Genomic DNA, 25868 nt, shown 5'->3' with positions numbered 1-25868 from the left:
GGCGCGGTGCGGTCTGCCCGAATTACACGGATTTTATGTGCGCCGGACTTTTTGCGCGTTGTGTGCGTTACTGCATATAATTGCATAGGTTCTATTTTCACAGACTAAAAAGTGCGTCACGGATAGTCTGTCGTCTGCGCTTCACCTTTCACAGACTTAAAAGTGCGTCACGGATAGACGCTAAAAAATTGAACGTTTGCTTCAAAGCGCGCTAACGCAGACGGCGCTCACTTTAGTAGGCAATCTGCATTTGCTAGGGGTGGACATAACGCATGCCATCATGGCGCCAGAGGTCGATGTCACGATATTAATTCAATAAAATAATATTTCGCGATCTCTGCACGATTTCCATAGTGTCTACATCCCTACAGCTCTGCCGACAAATGTTCGAAAGAGTTTCATTTTGACCAATTTCGAAAGTTAAAAGAATAGATACCTCTGGTGGTGAATTTCTGTTCTGGATGCAATGAAGATACATAGTTCTTTACTTTAACTCTAACTTAATAGTAACATAGACTTGTGATCCTATCTGGAGAAATATGATTATGCGTAGATACCAAACTTGCAAGGAGTCAGACCACAACAAAAGTCAAAGTAAGCTTGTTCTCAATTTTTTTTTTTTTAATATATTTTTTTTACAAACTTTATATTAATAAAATTCTTAAACACTGAATATAGCCTACTGGTACTTGCTGTAGAAAAAGCGCTAGACACAAGACAAAAACAAATTATTTTAGAGGTAACGAAACGTAATCAAAAATTTTAAGATGACACTAATGACATTGACGCGACTGACAGTTGTCGTGCCAGTTAGTTTCGGTTCGGCTTGTGTGCAGAGAAATTATAATCGCATATTAATGAATTTGTGTGTTTCTGAGCAAGAAAACAAACAGTAAAGACACGTAACGATGTTATGAAGTGTATCATTTACTTAGATAGTCAATTGACGTAAGAAAACTAGTGTTTTTAAGACTACAAAAACTAAGGTGCGTAATCTTTTTGTTTTGTTTGTTAAACACGAACAATAGAGGTCTATTTAGAGTCTATCTAATCGTACTATTATCGAACGTAACTCCCACACTTGGTCAACATGTAAAACACTGTTAGATTTACGAAAATCGACTCAAATTCGTGATTTTTGTCGTAAAACACTAAAATATATTCAAATTTCGGTATTGCTGATGTCATTGTAGAATAATTAGGTCATATTAGATATCTAGCGCACAGATTTTGCTAATTAAGTCTTGTAATGTTACACTAGATAAGTATAAGTTATGTTTGTAATGTTATTTAAATAAATAAATATAATTAGACAGCTCACACAGAGTCATTTAATACCAAACTAAAAGCTTGTACAATGATAACCATATATCTGATAAACATACTTATATACTTCTAAATACATAACTATTTAAATAGACAATTTAACAACCATTTGAATACAAAATGGCTTAGTTTAACATTTTTTGGAGGTGGTTATTCCCCTTTCATGCTTTATCTGTTTGTTAGTCATTAGTCATCAATATTGTTCACCATTATCTGTGAAATAAAAATACATAATGGATATATAATACATTATGATATGACAAGATGAATGGATATGAATGAGGCAGGGAAGTTTGTAAGGATCATACCAAGTGGCATTCTTTGGTCTCTGCCTACCTTTTGGGAAAAGGGTGAACTATGTATGTATGTATATATTGTCATTTAAATTCTATTACCTTATAAGTAATTTTATTGCAGTTTTGGCATTTTGATGTTATTGGCTAGAGAATCGAAAGACGAAATTGAAATATGTTTTTCCTGAAAAGTTGCTAAAAATGGCTAGAACTTAAACAACAATATGTATGTTTGTATGATAGACATTTCGTGATTTTGTAGAGTCAGTTTGAATGGTAGATTTTAATTTAAGTGAGTAGGTAATTATAAGTTTGCATTGTTATTTCAAGGCTCCTTGTCTGTTGCAATTATTTCCTGTGTCTATTTATAACTAGTCGTTATGAGTAATTTTATTTTAAAACAATATAAATATTATGTTACTAAGACATATAATGTTCTGTTCATATACACATTATTTATATATTTATACATTCTATTTGAATAAGAAAGTTAGAAAAAGCCATATAACTGTTTCATTTCCAAGGATATAATTTGTAATAATAGTATGTCAAAATCTGTTCGGTTATTTTAACATGTCAAAAGGAAAAAATTATAAACACTATTATATTACTTGAGTATACTTATAGCATTATATTTAGATTTAAGCTGTAAGATAATAATATATAAAAATCTCAATATCATTTTGGATCGGTTTTTCAAACTCATTGCATTGGTAACAAGATTGTTTTACTACTATTAATCTTAGTAAAGAGTCTTTTGTAAAAGGGCACCACACTGGCCAAGTGCATGCCAGTGCAGACTTTGCATTCCCTCAAGAAAAGCATTAAAGGTTTTAGGCATGAAAGGTTTCGTCAAGATGTATTTCTATACAGTAGAAGCATGAGATAATTATTTTGTATTATTTGTGTATATGTTGTTTCAGTGACAAAGCCAGCCATGGCTGAGACCTTGGACCCCCTGTCTCCGAGCGTGAACAGCTCCGGGAGTACAGGTGTTATGCACAAACTGAGGATGAGGTTCAGCAGCCGAGTACCTATCAGTAGACCACCTGGTGAAGGTAAGGATCCATATTATATTTAATAACTGAAATATTATGTACTTTTCATTACTGAAATTTTTTTTAAGTGTCTTCAGTAGTATATCCATCTGCTAAACGCGAGATTCCAAGGTCGGTTCCCGAGTTGAACAAAGTGCTATAGTTTTTTCTAATTCCATTTATTTATTAGCAGGCATGCAGTTGTATACAACTTGTTAATGCCTGTATCCTGGTAATTCACTTTGATGTAATCATATATAAATTCATTAAACAAATATTTGTCTAGTCTATTTTTGAATTGATTAATTAATTTATTATTTTAATTCATATAATTTATATTAGATTATTCACAATAGTAGTAGGAGCATGGTAATGTGCCTGAAATGACAATAACAGTAAATACTTTGGCCGACCCACAAATCCATCCCAAACCCCGTGATCAGCAGTCACTATGGCAGATAATATTATAAATCTACGATAAAGGGGTATTTACACGAAAATGTTTAAGAAACTACCGCGTACTCTAATTGTTTTGGCACTGAAGGTCGTCGGTCACGGACACTGCATAGATTGTGCAAGTCAATATTTCTTTATCTGCCAGTGACAAAACCACTGCATTGTGGTTTAAACGTGCGATGAGTGAGAAATCTTATAAAGGTGAAGTTAGCTTTTTGTTAAAACTGTGGTTGACTTTGTTCTGTCTAAAATCGGAGCCCGATGGTCGTGAGATTCTTTTCTATATCTTTAAACATGGTCCCCAATCGGAGTGCTGTATTTTTTTCTTCGATTATTGAAATTATGATTGTATTTTGGCCAGTTTATACAAAATCGAAAAGAATTGTACACCGAAACATTTTTCATGAGTCGAGTTATCTGTTACTGAAAATTGCAATAAAAACAGTGCAGTAGTATATGAGTAATCGCGTTCATAACTTTGTTTAATATTATGTGTTAGTGATAATATAGTGACGATGATTTATACGAAACACAATTTAATGTGATCACGTAATAAGAGATGGCAGAAGACTAAGAAATCGCTAATTCTGTGAATTCGATGCTGATAAAAAAACTCCAAAATATTTGTTTTTATCTACTTGGACAATGCCCCGATTTTTCATTTTACGTTTCGGTTGTTTTAGCAGAAGTAAACAATAAACATGTTGTCAATCTTGTTTGGAGTTTTTGGCATTGAGTCACATGCCAGGATTTCCTTTATTTGGAAAATCTGAAGAGAAAAACCCAATGAAGCTGATAACTTGTGCACTTTCGCGTTACATGACTATCATTTTATGCTACCCTGCAATGACTTATCAATGTTATTATGCGTTAATCACTTTGATTTGGCCGCGGTATGAAAGCTAACCAAACTTGTTACTCAAAACATTTACTCTTACATTTCTTAGTTCTTGCAAAAAAGAATGGGACGCTGATTAAATTTTCATGAAAATTAATCGAACCAAAGACTTCGCGATCTAACCTAGACGAGACAAGTTGCATGCTTTACTTGTCAGATCACAAAAAGAGTAGCGCGATTCTCTACCACTATCAACTACCGACAACCGGCTATCGAGAAATTTTGTGTGAATACCTGATCAGCGCCTCTAGCGGGCGTCGTAGGAACTAATTTGGCAGTGGCAGACAACTTGACCGATTTTAAAGAATCAAGTTTTAAGTGTATCTTTATATCTTGTACTAGCTGACCCGCGCAACTTCGCTTGCGTCACATAAAAGAGAATAGGTCATAATTTTCCCCGTTTTTGTAACATTTTCTTCTGGTACTCTGCTCCTTTTGGTCGTAGCGTGATGATATATAGCCTATAACCTTCCTCGATAAATAGACTATGTAACACTAAAATATTTTTTTCAATCGGACCAGTAGTTCCTGATTAATAAATAAATAATAAATTTAACCCATTAATGTCCCACTGCTGGGCAAGGGTCTCCTCCCGTAATGAGGGAGGGGTTAGGCCTTGAGTCCACCACGCTGGCCAAGTGCGGGTTGGGGACTTTGCATGCCCTCAATAAATGAGATTAGCGCGTTCAAACAAACAAACAAACTCTTCAGCTTTATAATATTAGTATAGATTACGTTTGGGTATTTTATATAAAACTAGCTGACCCGCGCAACTTCGCTTGCGTCACATAATAGAGAATGGGTCAAAATTTTCCCCGTTTTTGTAACATTTTTCACTGGTACTCTGGTCCTATTGGTAGTAGCGTGATGATATATAGCCTATAATAGAGTAAGATCCCAGAGCTGCCAGACCTACGTGATTTTAGCAAAGCTGAAATTTTGAGGATTGTTAGTATAAAGGGTCTGTTAAGAGGTATGCACATCCACTACCTTGAAAGCGGGGCCGTTTCTGAGGTAGCGCGGAGTGAAGGTGCTTAAAAAACGACCCAAACTACGTCATAGTAGCAAAGTTGGTTTTCAGATATGTTATTAATGATATTATGTAGAATTAAAATTGACTATTGCCAGACCGTTTCCCGGGGCCATTACTTCTGCCAGACGCCTTAAATGTTGTTAAAAAATGAGGTCAACTACGTCATAGTAGCAAGCCTAAATTTTATATATGTTATTAAAGGTACAATTTTAAGACCCCCTGTATGCGGACAGACCATTCCGCAGGGCCCTTTGTCCCCTAGACGCCATTAAACTTTCCCTATGAGTGCGAGAGTAAGAGCATTATTCATACGCATAAATGAAAAACAATTGAATTAAAAAAATAAAAATTGAAAAATTATTGAATACTAGCTGACCCGCGCATCTTTGCTTGCGTCACTTAAGAGAGATAGGTCAAAATGTTACATAAACGGGTTATGTAACATTTTTCACTGGTACTCTGCTCCTATTGGTCGTAGCGTGATGATATATAGCTTATAGCTTTTTTCAATAAATAGGCTATCCAACAGTAAAATATTTTTTTATTCGCACCAGTAGTTCCTGAGATTAGCGCGTTCACACAAACAAACAAACTTCTCAGCTTTATAAAATTAGTATAGATTAAAAGTACTTGGAGTGTTTAGGAAGATAAGTAACATTATTTTGGGAATTATTTTAAAAATAGATATGGTTTACACTATTCACAAAAATTATGAAATAAAAATTGTAGTCATTCATCATCATCATCATTATCTGAGCTCTTACTTCCCTCATCAAATTGAATATTTAAATCATCTCCACCATCGTCTTCATTGTTACTTGAATTCTCTGTAAAAAAAAATGTAGGTAATGATGTTGAAAACAATTACAAGTAGGTATATTGAAATAATTTAAAGTTAAAATAAAATACCTAATTCGTTTTCAAGTGATTCGCTTACGAAACTTGGCAATTGGTCACCATCAAACCACTTAAAATGATAATGGTTATCCTTTAGAACCCACCCTTTATTTGCTGGGCTTAAAATGCTAGGACGCTTTATATGAGCATTACTCCAGACACCCGCAATATAATTTGCTCGTCGAAATTGTTGAAGCAATTCAGATTTACAAGGAGGTAAATTACTTGCGTCGAATTTTTTAACATTTTGCCGGTGGAATTTCTCATTCACATCGCCGACTGTATACGTGTTAATGAAAAGTTGTAGCCGTGCAGCATCTAAATCAATTCAGCTCAGACCATTTAAAATTTTGAAGAAATCGCCAGAATATCAAGAAGCTTTTGTTCAATTCGGAGAAGTTGAATTATCTATTGATAAAGCGAAGGAACAAAATATATTTGATGTAATTCAAAAATTTATCTGCGAGTTATATAATGTTCCCGGATTAAAAGTACTTGGAATGTTTAGGAAGATACCTAAACATTCCAAGTACTTTTAATCTATACTAATTTTATAAAGCTGAGAAGTTTGTTTGTTTGTGTGAACGCGCTAATCTCAGGAACTACTGGTGCGAATAAAAAAATATTTTACTGTTGGATAGCCTATTTATTGAGAAAAGCTATAAGCTATATATCATCACGCTACGACCAATAGGAGCAGAGTACCAGTGAAAAATGTTACATAACCCGTTTATGTAACATTTTGACCTATCTCTCTTAAGTGACGCAAGCAAAGATGCGCGGGTCAGTTAGTATTCAATAATTTTTCAATTTTTATTTTTTTAATTCAATTGTTTTTCATTTATGCGTATGAATAATGCTCTTACTCTCGCACTCATAGGGAAAGTTTAATGGCGTCTAGGGGACAAAGGGCCCTGCGGAATGGTCTGTCCGCATACAGGGGGTCTTAAAATTGTACCTTTAATAACATATATAAAATTTAGGCTTGCTACTATGACGTAGTTGACCTCATTTTTTAACAACATTTAAGGCGTCTGGCAGAAGTAATGGCCCCGGGAAACGGTCTGGCAATAGTCAATTTTAATTCTACATAATATCATTAATAACATATCTGAAAACCAACTTTGCTACTATAACGTAGGTTGGGTCGTTTTTTACGCACCTTCACTCCGCGCTACCTCAGAAACGGCCCCGCTTTCAAGGTAGTGGATGTGCATACCTCTTAACAGACCCTTTATACTAACAATCCTCAAAATTTCAGCTTTGCTAAAATCACGTAGGTCTGGCAGCTCTGGGATCTTGGTCCATAACCTTCCTCGATAAATGGACTATCTAACATCGGACCAGTAGTCACTGAGATTAGCGCGTTCAAACAAACAAACAAACAAACAAACAATCAATCAATCAATCAATCAATCAAACAAACAAACTCTTCAGCTTTATAATATTAGTATAGATAAGTATGTGTTTGCAGGATATGTGGAGTTCGGCGAGTTCAGGACGGAGCGGCCCGGCATCAAGAAGGTGGGCACCTTCGCCGGAGTGTTCTGTCCCGTGGTGCTGTCCATGTTCAGCGCACTCGTCTTCATACGAATGGGTAACACTATTCACTTACATAACTTTTAAACTCTCGCGTTGCATGTTTAATGAATAATAGAATACGGGAATTAACGCGAACACGCATTTTACCTTAAAACTTTTGACTTGCGTTATCAACGCAACATCAGAAAAATACTGAAGACCTTATTGTCTAATATTATTGATCTTAGACAACCGAAAATCGCAATTTAATTATTACTTGTGTAAAATTTACCAATTGCTATTCAATAGTATCGAATGTAAAAATCACCCCGCTGATGATGTTTATTCATACATACAAACATGAATAACGCTCTTTTCTATGGAGGTAGAAAGAGACAAAATATGCCACTTGCTACAGTCCCTGCAAACATTATTATTGACATCCATACATGTTTTAGTTTACCATTAAAGAAATAGAGAATTAATTTATAACTGAAATCGAATCCAAGACCTCTTGATGAGTATACACTGCCGTACAGACTGTAGAGGCAGTTTAGACCGATGCCAATATAATATTTAATACGATGTCAATATCTTTATATATATAATTCTTCTGTAAGTGTGTATGTCATTGAATTTCTCTTAAACGACTGGACCGATTTTGATGAATTTTTTTTGTGTGTGTTCAAGGAGATCTGAGAATGGTTTAGATTCACAATTTTGTCCGCTGGACAATGCTTTTTAATTAATTTTTAATTTATTAGTAACGTGTAGACAGGACAACGTCTGTCGGGTCCGCTAATAATATTTAATTTTAACTGAATAATTCACTGTATTATGTTCTTAGTACATTAGGTATTTAGTTTATCACTTGTCTGACCCACTCGTTACGCAAGGTTGAGTGATGTCATGTTTTAAGAGTAATATGTCTGTCAAACAATATGTTTTTGTATTACTTATAAGGCAATAATAATTTAAGCATATTTTCCTATTATGTACGAGCTACGGTTTAACTTGCGTTTATACAGAAAACTCGGAGTAGCATAGTGTTAGGGATCATAACTAATAAGATTTGCATTACCATATTTCAGCTGTTTTATATAAAAAAACCGGTGAATTAAGGATAAAAACTCGAGAAAATCTAAACTGTTTGCGTTGATTGAATGATTAATATCATTTGATATGATAACCTTTGAAATTGGGGGGCGTATCTGACCTATATCCAAAATGAAGTCGCTTAAAAAATATTTATCCATACTATATTTTGTCTCTAGTACAAAATTTAAAGTCTGACAGTCTGTTTGTCTATAATGCTATTATTTTTCAAAAATTTACTCCTTAGCGGCCAAAATAAGGGGTCTAACTTTGACCGTGTGAATTTTTTTACATAGACAAGTTAGTAGAGAGCCTTAGCGTGCACGATTTATCCATAAGAATTAAGTAACTGTATCAAACAGGCAACAGACACCTAAATAAGCCTGTGGATCACTGATGGTCTTAAATCTGAATTATCTTCTCGGCTCCGAAACTTGCATACAATTCTCTCTACTAAGTTGTTGAACTATCTTTGTTTTCTTTTTTTAAAAAGACAACTCCCGCACTAAGAATTGCTCTTGTGTCGCGGGGACTTTTACAAACATACAAACAACGGACACAAAGCACAACCAGACCCGAAACAATAATTTGTGGATCACACAAATAATTGCTCCGTGTGGGAATCGAACCCACGATCTCCCGATACAGTGTTATCGGCGTGGTGACCTAAACCACTGCGCCACGGAGGCAGTCTATATAGTATATATAGTACTATAGAAAAGTATTATTTGAAGTATATAAAATAGGGTTTTGTGTTTGTTTCAGGTTACCTAGTCGGCAACGCGGGTTTGCTTGTGACTCTCGGCCAGTTCGCGCTGGCGTACCTCATAGTGGTGTTCACCGTGTCTTCAATCTGTGCTATATCTACTAACGGCGCGGTCGAAGGTGGCGGAGTTTATTGTATCCTTTATCTTAAGAAATACATAGAAATACTGTCCCACTGCTGGGCAAAGGTCACTTCTTGGACGGAAGACTAGGCTTCAAAAACTGTTTAGCGTTCAATCATACGCTAGTTTGGTATTTAAGAGTTCGATTTGGCATTACCCCGAATCTGATGCCGGCTGAGGGTAATCATAGGCACCTTAATTAGTTTAACTACATTCATGCTAAATTCCGTCATGATCGATTCAGTGGTGTACTCCTAGAAGCTTATGACATACAGACAGATTTTCGCATTTATATTATTGACAAGCAGTGATAGGCGAGTGGTAAAAGCTGACACCTCCCACGCAAGTGTTCGCAGGTTCGAACCCGAGGCAACACACCAATGACTTTTCGAAGTTATGTGTGTATTAGAAATAGTTATCACGTGCTCCAACGGTGAAGGAAAACATCGTGAGGAAACCTTGCATGCCTAAAGTGGGACATTAATGGGTTAAATTTTATCATTATATTATTGACTACCTTTTGCGTGCGACTTCTTCCGCGTGGTTTGTGACTTAGGACTGAATTTTCATGTAAACTCTCATCCATTATTTTATTGCCTTGGCGGTAAAATTGATCAAAATCTTTTCTTAGCGGATGCCTACGTCATAACATCTACCTGCATGCCAATATTCAGCTTGATCCGTCCAGAGGTTTGGGCCGTTCGATGATAGATCACTTTGTAAGTCAATCAGTCACTGTTGAGTTATGTATATTTAGATAATTTTGATGATTTAAGTGTTTTGTTTGTATTATTTGGCCATTTACCAACAACATTATGATAACCTTAACAAATATTCAGTTATGATAAGTAGAACGTTAGGTCCCGAGTTCGGTGGTGCGGTGGGAACTCTATTCTTCTTCGCCAACGTGGTGTCTTCTGCGTTATGTATATCAGCATGTACTGAAGCACTGGTAGAGAACTTCGGACCTAATGGTGAGTATTCCATAACTATTGATATTTAAACCATTTATGCCCGAATTCTGAGGTACATTTAGCGATAGTTTATCTATTCATTCAGTCATTTTACCTGTACCTCGGAAACGGGGGTTAAACCATTTATTTTTGTTACACATAAAAATAAACGTACCTTGAAGTCTAGCTAGTCAGTACATTTATGTGTTACAAAGGGCTACAGCTCAGGTGTACGCTGTGCTAAGCACAGAATTGATGTAACTACTTTTGTGGCGCTGTGTGAATTCACTTGGTGAATTGTCCTAATTGTCGGTTATGCACCTGACCTGTCTTATGTAGCGTTATTTGAGAAGAGAGTTCAATGTTTGTTGCTCGATCACGTTAAAACTACGTCGACTCTGATAAAACTTGTAGTTCGAGTGACAGCACTATTGTATTATAAGTGCCTGCATCGCATTAATAATACAATAGCATCAATACATTTCAAACAAAAAAAAGCTTTCCACGCGACCAAAGTTCTATCGACTAGTATCTAACCCATATTTACTTTACTTCCAGGTTACCTAGTAGGTTCGAACCCGGGAATCCCAGACGGCTGGTGGTACCGCTTCCTGTACCGGTCGATCCTCAACGCGATCGGTCTGGGCGTGTCCCTGGCCGGCGCGTCGCTGTTCGCGAGGACCAGCCTGGCCATATGGGTCACCATGCTGGTCTGTCTGAGTAGTGCCTTCATCAGCTTTTTTGTGACGGCTCCTCAAGAGGTAAGGTTTCTTATGTCTTACTAGCGTTCCATACCTGCGTCTTTCACCCTCTTTTGGGTGGAATTAACAAAATCTGTAGTAGTTCTCCTGTACACTTCCTAAGGAATCTTCATATCAAATTGCAAGTTTTGCTCAGTAGTTTTGATTGTGCGTTGTCCATCAGTCAGTTAGTTAGTCACTCAGTAACGAAAGAGTTTTATTTGTATTTAAAGACTAATTATTCATTTTTGTATATGTAAATGAAGAAGTTTATCTGTCTGTAACATTTAACAGCTAAAGGCTTTTTTTCTCTTTACACTGCTTTTTTGGAGAATTTGATCAGCACGGAAGTTTTAGGCTTACCAACTTATTTTCACAATCATTTGTAAGGAGACTCTTGCCGATCAGTGGGACATTAACAAGCTATTTTTATATATTTTCAGATACCCAAACCGGACACGAACCAGCTAATGAACGCGTCAACAACCTTCAACTACACGGGTCTCAGTTCCGCCACGCTGTATGAGAACCTGTACCCTCAGTATGGGAGGGACTACACTACCGCTGATGGGCAGCTGGTCGACTTCGCCTCTGTCTTCGGAGTGCTGTTCACTGGGTTGACTGGAGTCATGGCTGGAGCTAATATGAGTGGTAAGTCAATTTTTTACCTCCTAGATAACATTTGACACTAAGGTCCTCCTGATTTTAGGCAATCACAAAGAATTTGACAGAAAAAGCTCAGGCAACATCTCTTGGCTGGGTTTCGAGCCTATTATTTTATAGGCGATTATCGTGCTGAGTCGCAGCGGTATTATTTCTTCATTCGTAGTCCTGTTTCAATTATACTTGTATCCCAGATTTCTACGCCAATAACCCACATCGCCACTGCTGCCCAAACTTCCAAATATTGTCAGGTTTTCCAAATGAAGTAGACATCCATTGACAACATGTTTTCGCGAAAGAATACATGCTCTGCTATACATCTTCGCAAACAGAATCGCCGGTTAAGAGTCCTCTGCACTGTTTTTAAAAACATCACTGACATATTATAAAAAAGAATTTATATTTAGCTCATTTTTTAATAAATATTATTCTATAGATAAAATTTTAAACTATACATGTACGTAATTTTATCCAAAACAGGTTCAATTTTCTTTTAAAGCTAAGCATACAGACTGTTTTTCGCATTTACAAGATGACTACAAACAGTAATATTCGTTTCTCCCCAGGCGAGTTAAAGAACCCGTCCCGCAGCATCCCGCTGGGCACGCTGGCGGCGCTGCTGTTCACGTGCGTGTCGTACGTGGCGCTCAGCGTGCTGACCGCCGCGTCCTGCACGCGCGGTCTGCTGCAGAACAACTACGTGTACCTGCTGCCTATCAACGTGTGGCCGCCGTTCATTGCTGTCGGTACGTATAATATTACTAACTTAGGATTTGCTGACATCGGACGGATGACGCGCCGAGCGTATTATAGGTCAAATGTATCAGTTCATATCAAACGGAAAATGCGTCGCTTTTCTTACTATTTGGGAGGCTTCAGAGCAAGACCCAAAAATCTAATGTCGATATCGGGTGTATCCTTTAAATGCAAAAGGATATCAAGTGGCCAATTTAATTGTCTATATGCAACTATAAGGTAGTATTCTATTACCGCATATCGACCGACGGAAATGGAACGAACGTTGTACATATCATCAGTTGAGTGTGAACGGTCGAGTGTTTTTCTATACATTCTATTCTAGCGTTACGCGACCGATTATAAGCCACGTATGTTCCGCCTGTTATGAACTGACACTAAAGTAGCACATATTTGTTTATATATAACACTAGCTAACATTTTCAATTCGCAAGTGTGCATGGGTTTGTATAGTGTCGAAGTACGTATGTGTACAATAAAAAGAAACAATACCTTCCTTATAACGCGATTAGTCTTGATATGCTGTATGAGCACAGAAGTCAAATTTGCTTGACAAATATCCAGAATATTTCCATGGTTTGTCCCAGAACTCAAACTTGAGCCTGTTGCACCGCATCTTTGAAAATTAAGAAATACTATTTGTTCCGATCCTATATACTAACCCAGAGTGCCATTATTTGCGCTGCAAAGGCAGTCTAAATAAATAACAAGTATGTACTAAGTAACTTTCCTTGTGTTCGCTTTAAATTAAATGTTCTATAATATTTTGTTCCCAGGTATGTTGATGGCTACTTTCTCTGCCGGTCTCTCAAACTTAATCGGTGCTTCAAGAGTGCTGGAAGCTTTAGCTAAGGATAATATATTCGGTGAGTATCCATTTACCAAGCCGTTTTTCTCTTTATTATTTCAGGCTGGTTAAGCACCCGTTATATTAAAAAAAATACACGGTCATGTTTCGCTTTTGTTATTTACATTGTTGCCATATATGATGTGCGTAACGAATCTCTGAGTTAGTATTGCAACTACTTAAAAATGGATAAAATGACGTCGTTTTCCCTTTAAAAATAATATTTTTTATTAAAATAACATTGAAAGAAATTACAAATTACGGGAACAGAATCTGAGACAAAGTGTTTAGTAGCGTAAGTAACACACGCTACCACTCAGACCAGAATTAGCCATTGATTGATCAATATTGATTGATCTAGTAACTCTCAGACTCAGTAAAACATTATAACGTGATCAAAAAACTATATCCATAAAAAAAACAAGTAAGTATTTTTTTTTATTGTGCATTTCCCAGGTTTCCTCCTGCGACCGATGGTATCTCGCTCCGGGAACCCTGTGATGGCGGTACTAGCGTCATGGTTACTCGTGCAGGTGGGCATTATGGCCGATTCCCTCAATGCCATAGCCCAGGTCAACTCCGTGCTCTTCATGACAAGTTATCTGGCTATCAACCTGGCCTGTCTGGGTTTGGATCTCGCTTCTGCACCTAATTTTAGGTAAGATTCCTGCTTGTGATTTTGTATGAGTCGATAGATTTTTTTTAGGGTGAAATGTAGTTTATAAATTATCTAGCGGACCCGACAGACGTTGTCCTGTCTACACGTTACTAATAAATTAAAAATTAATTAAAAAAACATTGTCCAGCGGACAAAATTGTGAATCTAAACCATTCTCAGATCTCCTTGAACACACACAAAAAATTTCATCAGAATCGGTCCAGTCGTTTAAGAGAAGTTCAGTGACATACACACTTACAGAAGAATTATATGTGTATAAAGATGTAGTTTATAAACTATCTGGGTGTTGAATTTTGTCAAAATCCGTGATGATACTAGCTTCATCCCACGATTTCGTCCGCGCGCATAGATTGCCCGGGGAAAAGAGTATCTTTTTGGTGGTACGCACAATTTGTTTAGAATCAAAAAATATTTACTTTTCATCACAAATTTTGAACTATCATATTCAATGAACAATGTTAGTAAAGTAATGATTTTGATCAATGAGTCACACCAATGATTTTTGTTATGAGCATATTTAAAAACTAGGTACTTCAAGGATAAAAAATCTGTTTTTATTTTTTCCGTATCTTCAAAAATGACCGAGATATTAAACGTCAAAGTATGGCCTTCGCGCCAAACTCCGGCGAACCGGCCGCACGGACGTGTGACGTCATCTCGTGACACTGCTATTTCGTCAGTACTTGCCGATACCTACATAGGCTCGTTGCGCTCTCGCGGTTTCGCTTTAAATAATTTGTTTTGCTTATAGTGGACAAACAAAATGGTTAGAAAATATTGTATTGTTCCTATGTGTACTAACTCCAGTGAAAAAACACCCCAAAAATTGTTTTTTTCTGTACCATGTAAACTGTTTTATATTTTTGCAAAAGACACCTAATCTAAAACTTAAAGCCCGGTTCTGATACTGTCAAGCGCAAATGTTAAATAGAAGTTTATTGCCTTTTGAACACTTCCTCAAGATCAAGATGCCATATCATGTTCATACATACCTAGCAATGAACTTCTACCTAACAGTTGATACTATTTAATAAGCAGTTCAATGACCTCACAGGCGGCGGCGAGCCGAGCGCGGCGGTTGAGTCGGCGTTGGTTTTTTGTTTTGAAAAAAGAACCCATGTTTATTAAATCTAATAATATCAAAAATTAAAATTTTAGTTTAAAGTTCTCATTACACACCCAATCATATAAGACTACCTACCTACAGAGTAGATTCATGCGTTCATATGATAGCCATCAACCTGACTAAAGGCAGAGGCAGGGGTGACAACTTTTTTTTTTTTAAATTTATTTTAAAACTATGTTTTCCAAATTTACATTTGGTAGGTACGTAACACTCATTATTTGTAATGCCAGTTCTAACAAACTTTCAATTTTATTGTTAACTACACACAAAAATATTATTAGTAGTATACGAGTTCAACTTTCTTTACCTGGGTCTAGTTGATGATTGTGTGCGTGGCGATCGAGATCGAGGATATCTTATTTTACAAAAAACACGATGATTAAATTTATAACCCATACACATACTCAGAATCTTCAGATATTAAATGCAAATCACTTTTCAAATCAAAACTCCGCATCACCCGCAGTCGAACAAGCGTGTCTGTTGCATCGTGACGTCAGCGCATAGCGAGCGAAGCAACGCAAATTTAAAAAAGCAGTGAAACTTTATAACGCTGTAACTTCGGTAATTTTGATCCGATTTTGATAAAACAAAAACTATTATTATCAGCATAAGTACACAAATTAAATGCAGTATGTTTAATAGTCATATTTTGATGTGCTGGTGTGACTCATTCTACCCCCAAGGGGATAAAATAGGGGATGAAAGTTGGTATGAAAATTCTGGCCTAAGTCACAAACCACGCGGACGAATTCACGGGAAAAAGCTAGTTTAAAATAATACTCAAATGTTTGCTTGTTCCAGGCCATCATTCAAGCACTTCTCCTGGGTGACGTCACTGGCCGGGTTCGTGGGCTGCGCGTCGTTAATGTTCGGGCTTCGAACCTTGTACGCTTGTGGTGCGGGGCTGGCGTGCGGCTCGCTGGTCGTGGCGCTGCACCTGCTGTCGCCCGCCGCCGCGGACCCCAAGTGGGGCAGTCTCAGCCAGGCGCTCATCTTCCACCAGGTATACCCTCCACCTGATGATGGAGATATCACCATCCATGGTCGAGAGACCTGAAAGAGTGAACTGTCTCCCGATCCTTGATTGTGATATCTCATTTTACAGTCAGCTAGAATATGAATAATTCCACCCTATTGTTGGGAACCATCCTGGTGTAACTATTTGTATAAAATTGCGGGTAGTCGAAATTCTGCGTTGCGCTCTACGTTTCATGCTGTATTTCAGGCCCTGGGGCCTTTTTTTCTTTAATTACAGCTAGAAATACAGATGACGCATTTATGATACTAGTACGGATAGAGATCTTTATAACCAACTGCGCTCATCAATCCGTTAATCATCAGTGGGTTAAGCTATCATTGACTCGGACATTCTGAAGATGAGTGGCCACTAAGTGGTATTTAGGTTGAGCGAACCTTGAAAGGCATGGTAAAATCAGTCACGGCATTTTACTGTCAACAGTCTGTAACCATTTCAAATTGGCTTGAATAACTTGATTAAAGGAATAAATGATGATAATTCCTCAGGTCCGCAAATACCTTCTCCTGCTGGACCCAAGGCGGGAACACGTGAAGTTCTGGCGACCACAGATGCTGCTACTCGTCGCGTCTCCAAGACAATCAGCGCCTCTTATTGACTTTGTTAATGACCAGAAAAAGGTAAGCACAATAAAATTTTATTTGCAATAAATAAGTGTAGTTTCATGTAAGTTTCAAGTCGTTTTAGTCACGTTCCAAACATCTTGAGAAAATTGCAAATCTGTATAATATTTGAAAATTTTCCTCGAAAGATAGATGTGGTGAAGTACATATTTAGGTTTCCTTACCTAAAAGGTAAAAAATGAACCCTACTACTAAGCCGAAATTTTCGCAAATGATGTATTTCCGTTGCCGCTAAAACGACAAATATGTTCTTTTTCGTATGTTTTTGGTGTGGAACCCTTCGTGCGCGAGTCCAACTCGCACTTGGCCAGTTTTTATAATATGTGTACGGTTTTTATAAACGTTTGACTTCTTTTCAGGGAGGATTGTTCGTGCTAGGGCATGTAAGGATAGGAGAATTAGACGGCACAGGTGACCCGCTAGCTGCCGAACATAAGTACTGGCTCAAGTTGATCGATCATCTTAAGGTAAGTAATACTATCCTACTGCTGGGCATGAGTCTCTTCCCGGAATATAAGGGAAAGTGGCTAGCTAAAATGTAGACGTAGCTTTGATTGTCTCTGCGTGGTCGATAGTGTATGATACTGTCACGCACAGTAGCGCGATTCTATACAGTCAGTATCGAAATTTTGACATTTAGAATGTACTGCCAAAATAGTTTCTACGTCGCCCGTCAGAGGCGCTGATCAGATTTTGATACAAAATTCTTCGATGACTAGCCGTTTGTCGGTAGTCGATAGTAATAGACAGTCGAGTTATAGGTCTTGGGTCGAATCCCGGGCTACAGATAATATTATTTAGCTTTTCTCTTAAGAAATTCTCAGTGAATGCCCAGTGAACCAGTGTAAACGTGTTTCGGAGGGAACGTAAAAAGTCGGTCCCGGCTGTTATCAATTAAAAGTCGTTAAGCCATGTCAAATGGTTTCAGGCAGCTTAAACTTTGACACTAGGTTCACCACCATACGATAAATGATATGAACATTAATGATTATTTATGTACCAGGTGAAGGCGTTCGTAGAACTGTCATTATCAAGCAGTGTTCGTAGCGGTGCTGCGCAGTTGTCCCGGCTGGCGGGGCTCGGTGCTATGAAGCCTGACACCGTGCTACTAGGCTTCAGGGATAAGGCTCCACCCATAGATTTGTTTAGAGAGTAAGTTTATGAAGTACCTACTATTATATTTCGATAGATTCGGTGGTCCAGTAGATCTGTCATTCCCTAGACCGTGGTCCACATGACCGTGGCCCCCTAGATCGAGGTCCACTTGAGAGTGGTCCCCCAGAACTATGGCCTCCTAGATTCGTGGTTCCCCAGATCTGTGGCCCCCTAGATTCGTGGTCCCCTTGACCCGGGGTCCATAGACCAGTGGTCTCCTAGACGCGTGATCCCCCAGACCTGTGGTCCCCTACACCGATGTTACACAGACTTCTGCCTCAAAACCGAGGTCCCCTAGACATAGATCCCCCAGACCTGTGGTCCCCTATGGCCAGGTCCCCTATCTGAGGAGCCCTAGGCCGAGGTCCGCTATGTCGTGGTCCCCTTGACCGTAGTCTACTAGTCCGAGGTCCCCAAGCCCGCGGTCCCCCAGACCTGTGGTCCCATCCACTGAGTTCCCCTAGGCCGAGATCTCCTAGAATGTGTTCCCCTATGTCCAGGCCCCCTTGTCAATGGTCTGCCAATCTACGACCTTTAGGCCGAGGTCCCCTACACCGCGGTCTCCTAGACCGTAGTCTTCTAGTCAGAGCTTGGCTGATGTGTGATATCGCATATTACTCGTCGCATCAATCGCATATTAATCTATAACAGTAACACGTCTAACAGATAAAATCCTAATAAATGCTATTATTATTTCCAGTCCAGTATCACCATACAAAACGGATCAGTTCGACCTGGAGTCAGGCGAGGTGATATTCCCCATCCGTGGTCCCCTAGACCCCAGGATCAGTGGCGCGGAGTACGTGCGCGTGGTGTCCGATGTACTCTGCGTGAACAAGAACGTGTGTTTGTGTCGACACTTTCATCTGCTGGATATGGCTGCTGTGGAACGGTAAGATATTTATTTACTGTTTGTAGAGTAGTTCCTACTAGAAGGTCTTATTGACCCGTCGTCCTCGAAACCCATGGTCCATTAGACCCTCCTGGTGGTCGTCTGTGGTCTCCTAGACCATAGCTGGCTACATCAACGGTCTATAAAACCACGTTTCGCCATTAACCCTGTAGTCCAATGTCATATTGGATGAACCTTTTCTCATTTCCCGGACACGTTACCAAACTCCGGATCACTATTAAGAACACAGAAAATACGATTGAGAAATAATTTAAAAAACATCATAAAAATAATAGTGAGACAGATTCTGATCAATCGCTTTTGGAGTAATGGCGAAAAACTAAAAAGACGGAGAGCTATGTGTAAATATTTAAAATATTTTAATGTTATTTCCAGCAAATCCCCCTCCCTGAAATACATAGACGTATGGCTAGTAGAACTGCTATCCCCATGTTGCGAGGAGCCGTTCACGGTCCGCGGTCTGTTCGCGCTGCAGCTCGCCGCGGTCGTGCGGTCGTCGCGCGGTTGGCAGCACTTGAGACTGCGGTTACATGCGGTCGCTGTGCCCGCTGCTGATCCTACTACTATACACGGTATGTGATAGAAGTTATACTGGTCATCGTGCTTATACCACTGAGTTTGTGGGTCGTTTGATCTATTTCTAAATGGAACAAATGTGACCGAATGTTGGCCAGAAGAACATTATTATTATCAGCCAATTTGTGGCCAATTCACTAAAAGAGTTCTCGGGCATGAAAACGTATGTGGTTTGCCTAACTGCTAGACTTAATCGAGCGCGTACGTTAGTTTCGTATTACGGAAAAACATCTGTCTCATACGTCAGTGTCGCTTTGCCATAGTGTCCCATGGAGCATCGTGTGTGTTCGTACGCTTTACATATCGTACGCCTCCGTCGATGTAAGACTAAAATAAACTTAAGAATGCTGCAACAACATACATGCCTGTTGAGTATTTTAGTCAACTCCTCCATTCCATGCCCGCAGTGGGCGTAGAATGACAAATAAATAAATAACATTTGGTTTCAGAAGCAGGTAGAACAGTAACCGTTGGTGAACATTCCGCGCTGGAGTCCTTGGCGGCCGGCAGACCGTTAGAGGAACGACTAGACAAACTGTTGAAATTGCTCAGAATTAACGCTACAACGCATATTGTAAGTATACGTTAAATAATTTGCTACTTGATTTTATAGTGAGTATTAGAAATAATTACACGTTTGACGCTGTGATAGCCGAGTAGTAAGTAAGTTGATCCAAGTGGTTGCAGTTCGAACCCGAAGCAATACACCAATGACTTTTTGATGTTATGTGTGTATTAGAAATAATTATAGTTGTTCCAAAGGTGAAGTTCTTTAGACCGGTCCTTGAAGGTATGCAAAGTTCCCAACCCGCAATTGGTCAGTGGAGTGGACTCAAGGCCTAATCCCTCCCTAATTACGGAAACCCTTGCCCAACAGTGGGACATTAATTGATTAAATTTACGTGGCGCTGCGCGTGGTGGGTTCAGTCGAGCTTTTAATTTCTCTTACTTTTTTATAATTATGCATATATTTTCAGGTGAAAGACTGGCCGAAACTGGAAGACCACAGCCGAAACGCAATAGAAGATAATAACGACAAATATCAACGTGTACCGCTAAGTTATTTACAAATGTATGTACATATTTTATCTATTCAATTCCCAGCCCAAATTATAATATTTAATTTACAACAATATTCATTCCACCTGTTCAGATTTACGCATAATCCACTTATCTTATTGGACTATACTTACTAAACTTGATTGCCTCCGTGGAGCAGTGGTTTAGGTCGCCACGCCGATACCAGAACGTCGGGAGGTCGTGGGTTCGATTCCCACACGGAGCAATTATTTGTGCGATCCACAAATAATTGTTTCGGGTCTGGTTGTGCTTCGTGTCCGTTGTTTGTATGTTTGTAAAAGTCCCCGCGACACAAGAACAATTCTTAGAGCGGGAGTTGTTAAAGAAAAAAATAACAAAAAACAAAAAAAACAAACTCTTTGTCCGAAGTCTATCCATAGCAGTAGCAAGTTTAATAAAGTCTTTTGCTTATAAAACACGTGTACGTTACAGAGCAAACAATATCATCAAGCAGCGTAGCTCAGAGGCGACGGCAGTGACGTTCGTGCAGCTCCCCGCGCCGCCCACACTGTCGCGGAACAACACGCCAGCTGACGATACCGTCTGCGAACATTATCTAAAGGTAACATTACTTAAATTCTTAGTGCAAGAGTTGTTCTTGTTGAAAATAAAAACAAATTTCGAAGCCACGGAAGTCCACAATACAACCTCAACTTCATAATTCAAGCAAGGAGCAAGCACTCAGAATTTCTTGAGAGAAAACGTCCGGCACAGCTTTTTAGCCTGACTCAAATTTCGCTTAGTTTCGCCCCGCGGGTCGGGCAAAGTGGGCTAATAGTGTTATCAAAGTAAAAGGCCGGAGTTCGGTAAAGTTTCCCATAGCAATAAATATCGGTTATATACCTCCGTCTACGTTTAAGTATTACATAAAGTTATGAAATAATATATTTTCCCTTACAGGTACTAGATGAATTCACGAAAGACCTCCCGCCGACGATATTGGTGCGGGGACTCAAGTCTGTCACTTCGACATCACTTTAAATTAAATATTATGGACATTATGAAAATTTATAATAATTATACTGCCTTTAATACTTGCAGGCAGGTTACGAATAAGTGTCAGGTAACGTACCCGCTAGATAATGACTGCAAATTTATAAACTGGCGATATTTCACTTGTTAAACTAACCAATATTTATCCAGATGTGTTTTCCGGCTTATATTTCTTTCTTTCTTATCGTATGGTTAGTGGTCAACCTATTGTCGAAGTTGTTCAAGCCGCCCGAAGGCCTTTGACGTGGCTTAACGACTGTTAACTTAATTGACTCCAGGACGGCCAATTTTCGTGCCGTCCAAAGCACGGCCTTAAATATCACTATGCGGTCACCCATCTATGAAATTACCGCACCAGGGTTTGCTTAACCTACTGATCGTTTACCGACCGGCACGCGCTGTGTATGTCAGCAAGTTATTATTGGCAGTATTAGATCTCTAATTATGACGTAAAACTGCGTAAGTATATAATATTATATCAAAGTTTATGTTTATTTAAAACATGCAATAATAGAGCCCACTATAGCACGGTGGTTAAGGAGGACACAGCTTCCTCTGCGCTTGGAGGTTGCGTCTTCGATTCACACATAGTCTTACCCACTTTTTTTATCGATCTGATTGTACATTTGTTTGTATGTTTGTAAAAGTCTCCAAGACATAAGGTCTTTTTTTTAGATAAAAATGCAATTGTAGATTTTGTACATATAATATTATAAACTTATGTAGATAAAATATTGGACCAATTTTATACTCAATGATAGCTAATTTTTTGAGAAAATTGTCAAACAACTTTCTCTAATATAGGAATTAAATATATTTAGTCACTTAACATAAAAAAATGCAATGTTTTTCAACATTATTTAGCAAAATTGTCCTTTAAAAAACCTTTGATATTTCCGGGATGTAAACCCGGGACCCGCACAGGCACTACCTATGCGCCACAGGGCAGCAAAGAAAACGTGGTCGCAAGATTAACTAAATAAAGTGGAGGACAAATGTTCCACGTCATAATGTCGCCGGCGACGTAGGGTCGTGTGACTTTATTGGACTTTGTTCGACATGCTTTCCTCGCTACTATTATAAATCGCACTGATATTTTATGCGCCTTGCTATAAACGAAAATTTCGTTTCTTTCGTAACTAATGTTAAAATTGTAATAATTACAGACTGAAACGTATTATTAGACACTCATTTGATATCAACGAAAATATGACATAGTGACGTCACTACGTCTTATTTCTATACTAGAATGTGTTTTTTGACATTTCATAAAGAGTTGATTTGACTGGTAGGCAACTACCCTATTCTATGCGGTATAAAATGTCGGCATGCTTATCCAATACTGCCTGCTCCTTGTCAAAATGGAATGGAGAAAGGTTAATAACGAACACTTTCAATATTTTACGAGATTATGTTTTCACGAATCATAGTAGGCCCTCGACAACATGTATGTCGTGGGACATTTGTCCCTAGCGTAAACGTATAACAACAAGATTTTTGTTGCTCGACAAATATACTGCTGTACTGCGCACATATTATTACGGTTAATTTAACCAAAACACATAAAACGTAATTTTATATTCGTTGAACAAGTATTCTAGTATAATGTTATGATACGGTCTCATTTCCATCTTATGACAGCTTGTTAAAATGAGGGTAGGTGGAAACTAAAGGGCCCCACTTTATTTCTACAAACTTCTTTTGCTTCATTCACTTTCATACATCCTATATGATTGCAACAAACACACACATGAAAAATACTGTTCTAGCAGATATTTGGTGGACAGTTTGTTTATACTGTCCAAATGTATGTACAATACAAAGGTGCAATCTGTTTTCTCTTATTTTCAAAGTCCGGTGGTATGGATAACTGAAATGACCGGTAAGAGGTTATCTATGGCGTTTCTTTTTTCTCTGCCTACCTCCATAGAAACAAGACTTGATATACCATATGTTATATGTTAAATAAGTAAAAGCCTTATTTCGTAGACAATAAGATTGATATTAGTTTAATTTACTTATTTACTCCATTGTATAATTTTGACTCTCAATGTTTCGAATTATTACTTGAAACGTAGAGGGACTATGTTAAGTTTCTCGACTCACGGATAAGTGCTAGATATCGTATCTACGGAATAACTAACACAATAGAAAGGGGAAAGTGGGCGTGGCGCGCGTGCCATATGAAGTATGTGTAGCTATACATACCCTAGTACTAACCTAAGAGATGACACTAAAAGCACGTAGATAGAATTCCGACATAAAGCACAAAGTATTAGGGCTAAATACGACTCTAATGCCATTGAAATATGGCTGGTCATTTTAATTTGTAATAGTCGTTTACTCCTTTTCATATTTCAGTGTGCGTTGTCTAAATGTCAGCTGAGTTTGGCGCGACCCATCTTTAATGAAATAGTATGACATGCCCTTTCCTCTTGTGTTAGTTATTCCGTGCAACTGACAGATGAGATGACAACTTGTTACGCTAACCGGCACTTATCCGGAAGTTACTCGATATAAGTACAGCTCCAAAAGTAGCTTAACAACTTCATATTTTCAAACCTCTGTGTTACGTAACTTTAATAAATAACTGATCAAAATCAGGTAGAATGAGTTAGAATTAAACATTTCAAACAATGGCAAATGTTTTTTCCATGGATTAATGTGCACACTTAAGCATATAGGGTTTTAAAAGATTGAGTATGATCAGCTACTTTTGAAGCTGACTGTACCTACTTGTGTGCTGTTTTGTTATTATAAACACAGGCATTCTAAATACGCGAAATATCTTATGTCTTCTCTATATTTTTTATTTGATAAGTTTCTTGTTATGATATAAATGTTTACCATTATTTTTTAAATGACATATTGATTATTATGAATATTTATAGGACATTATTATTTGTTTAGACTTTTGTATTAAATTAGTTAATTGACAATCTATTGAAAATATAACTATACGAAATAGACTGTCGAAATATTGCGTAGTGGCTATCAAAAAGATGTCTATGAGATACACAATAGCTCTTCTGGCTATTGTTATTCGGCGTCCGGCCACAGGAAACCATTTGCTTGTTACATTTACAACAATATATTTTTTAACATTTCATTCATTCATTCAATAAATTTAACCATATCAACGACAATAGTCGCCTTTACACACACACTCTATCGCACGTTCTTAGGAGCGTAAAAGATTACGCGCGGGAAAGCAGCGCGGTCTTCGCTCGCGATTTTCTTCGCGGGCTTGACAGATGAGCGCGGCGCGTGGTCTTTCCTTTCTCCTTTCACGCGCGATTGTTGTTTCATGCGCGATAGAGTGTGTGTGTAAAGGGGGCTATGGCGTCTCGGTTATATAGAGCTTATCCTAATTAATGATATCTTAAACTTTAATGTATCATTTTGTCTTTTTGTCTAAATTTCTTGAAAATCCCTTAAGTAGATATATTGGTATGCTCTCGAAATCTATCTGTTGTATTTATATTAGTTAAAAATTTCAATAAATTATTGATTCCTAATGGTCCACGCTAATACTGCTCATTTTTAATAGAATACCGTTTTCGGATTTTGTCGCAATATTTTCATTTAACTCACATAATTTACGTAACATTAAATATACATATCAAATAATATAATACGATAAAATCCGAAAACAGCATTTTTTCAATATTCATTTATTTATCTACCCTCTTCCTTTCATTAAGATAACTTTAAGAATTCTGTAAATTATATTTAATCGTGAAATTATTATGATATTAATATAAGTGCACCACACAAAGTAAAGCACCAAATTATTTTGTATTAAATAATAATAAATGTCTATGTATTACAAGTTTGAGGTTTCGCACTTGGCATTTTTCGACGTATACGTTCAATTTGCACGATGTATACGTTGCCATGGCAACGCCCAACGTGCTATATACTTATCGTACGTCGTAGTATACTCGAGTCAAAACAAACTTGCAAACTACGTCATAATCAGAAGAATCATAGGAATGTGACAATGTGTAAGTGCGAGCGAGAGAGCAAATAAAATGATATGCCATAGTTTGTACGTTTGTAATACCCCGAATGTATTGTAAAAAGTAGCCCATGATAATGAATGTCTGAAAACGCCAAGTGTGAAACTGCCCGTAAATATAAGTGTAATTTTAATAAACAGTATTTTGTAAATCAACATGTGATATGACAATAAATCATGATATATTTTTAAACTGTATATTTTTATGAACTCAAATCCTAAAATCCTAAAATTGGCCTGAGGGTCAGGGGACCTAAACTT

The 25868-nt window shown here is 37.9% G+C and overlaps 1 protein-coding gene across 3 annotated transcripts; it reads left to right on the top strand.

Annotated features, from left to right (window-relative positions):
- The first annotated feature begins 801 nt into the window (after positions 1-801).
- Positions 802-25800, top strand: LOC142984026 (solute carrier family 12 member 9). 3 transcript variants are annotated; one of them, XM_076131330.1, is made up of 20 exons: positions 802-986; positions 2543-2677; positions 7415-7537; positions 9322-9456; positions 10283-10417; positions 10955-11157; positions 11580-11787; positions 12366-12545; positions 13332-13421; positions 13859-14060; positions 16012-16213; positions 16735-16866; positions 17229-17336; positions 17873-18021; positions 18725-18916; positions 19313-19509; positions 19966-20087; positions 20491-20585; positions 21026-21155; positions 21494-25800. In XM_076131330.1, the coding sequence occupies exons 2-20, from the start codon at positions 2557-2559 to the stop codon at positions 21572-21574; spliced, it is 2805 nt and encodes a 934-aa protein (XP_075987445.1). In that variant the 5' UTR covers positions 802-986; positions 2543-2556; the 3' UTR covers positions 21575-25800. The 3 variants fall into 3 exon arrangements, with proteins under 3 accessions (XP_075987445.1, XP_075987443.1, XP_075987446.1); XM_076131328.1 differs by having other exon boundaries at positions 19963-20087; XM_076131331.1 differs by lacking the exons at positions 802-986; positions 2543-2677 and adding an exon at positions 3256-3313 and having other exon boundaries at positions 19963-20087.
- Positions 25801-25868: the final 68 nt, after the last annotated feature.

This window comes from Anticarsia gemmatalis, chromosome 25 (genome assembly GCF_050436995.1).
Source record: "Anticarsia gemmatalis isolate Benzon Research Colony breed Stoneville strain chromosome 25, ilAntGemm2 primary, whole genome shotgun sequence".
NCBI classification, from domain to species: domain Eukaryota; kingdom Metazoa; phylum Arthropoda; class Insecta; order Lepidoptera; family Erebidae; genus Anticarsia; species Anticarsia gemmatalis.
Note: the sequence above shows the minus strand (reverse complement) of the source record. Positions and strands in the feature narration are given on the sequence as shown.

Coding starts and splice junctions, on each gene's coding strand:
- LOC142984026 (XM_076131328.1), top strand. CDS start 2,557: ATGGCTGAGACCTTGGACCCCCTGTCTCCGAGCGTGAACAGCTCCGGG. Junction 7,538..9,321: donor ACTCGTCTTCATACGAATGG/GTAACACTATTC, acceptor TGTTTGTTTCAG/GTTACCTAGTCGGCAACGCG. Junction 10,418..10,954: donor AGAGAACTTCGGACCTAATG/GTGAGTATTCCA, acceptor CTTTACTTCCAG/GTTACCTAGTAGGTTCGAAC.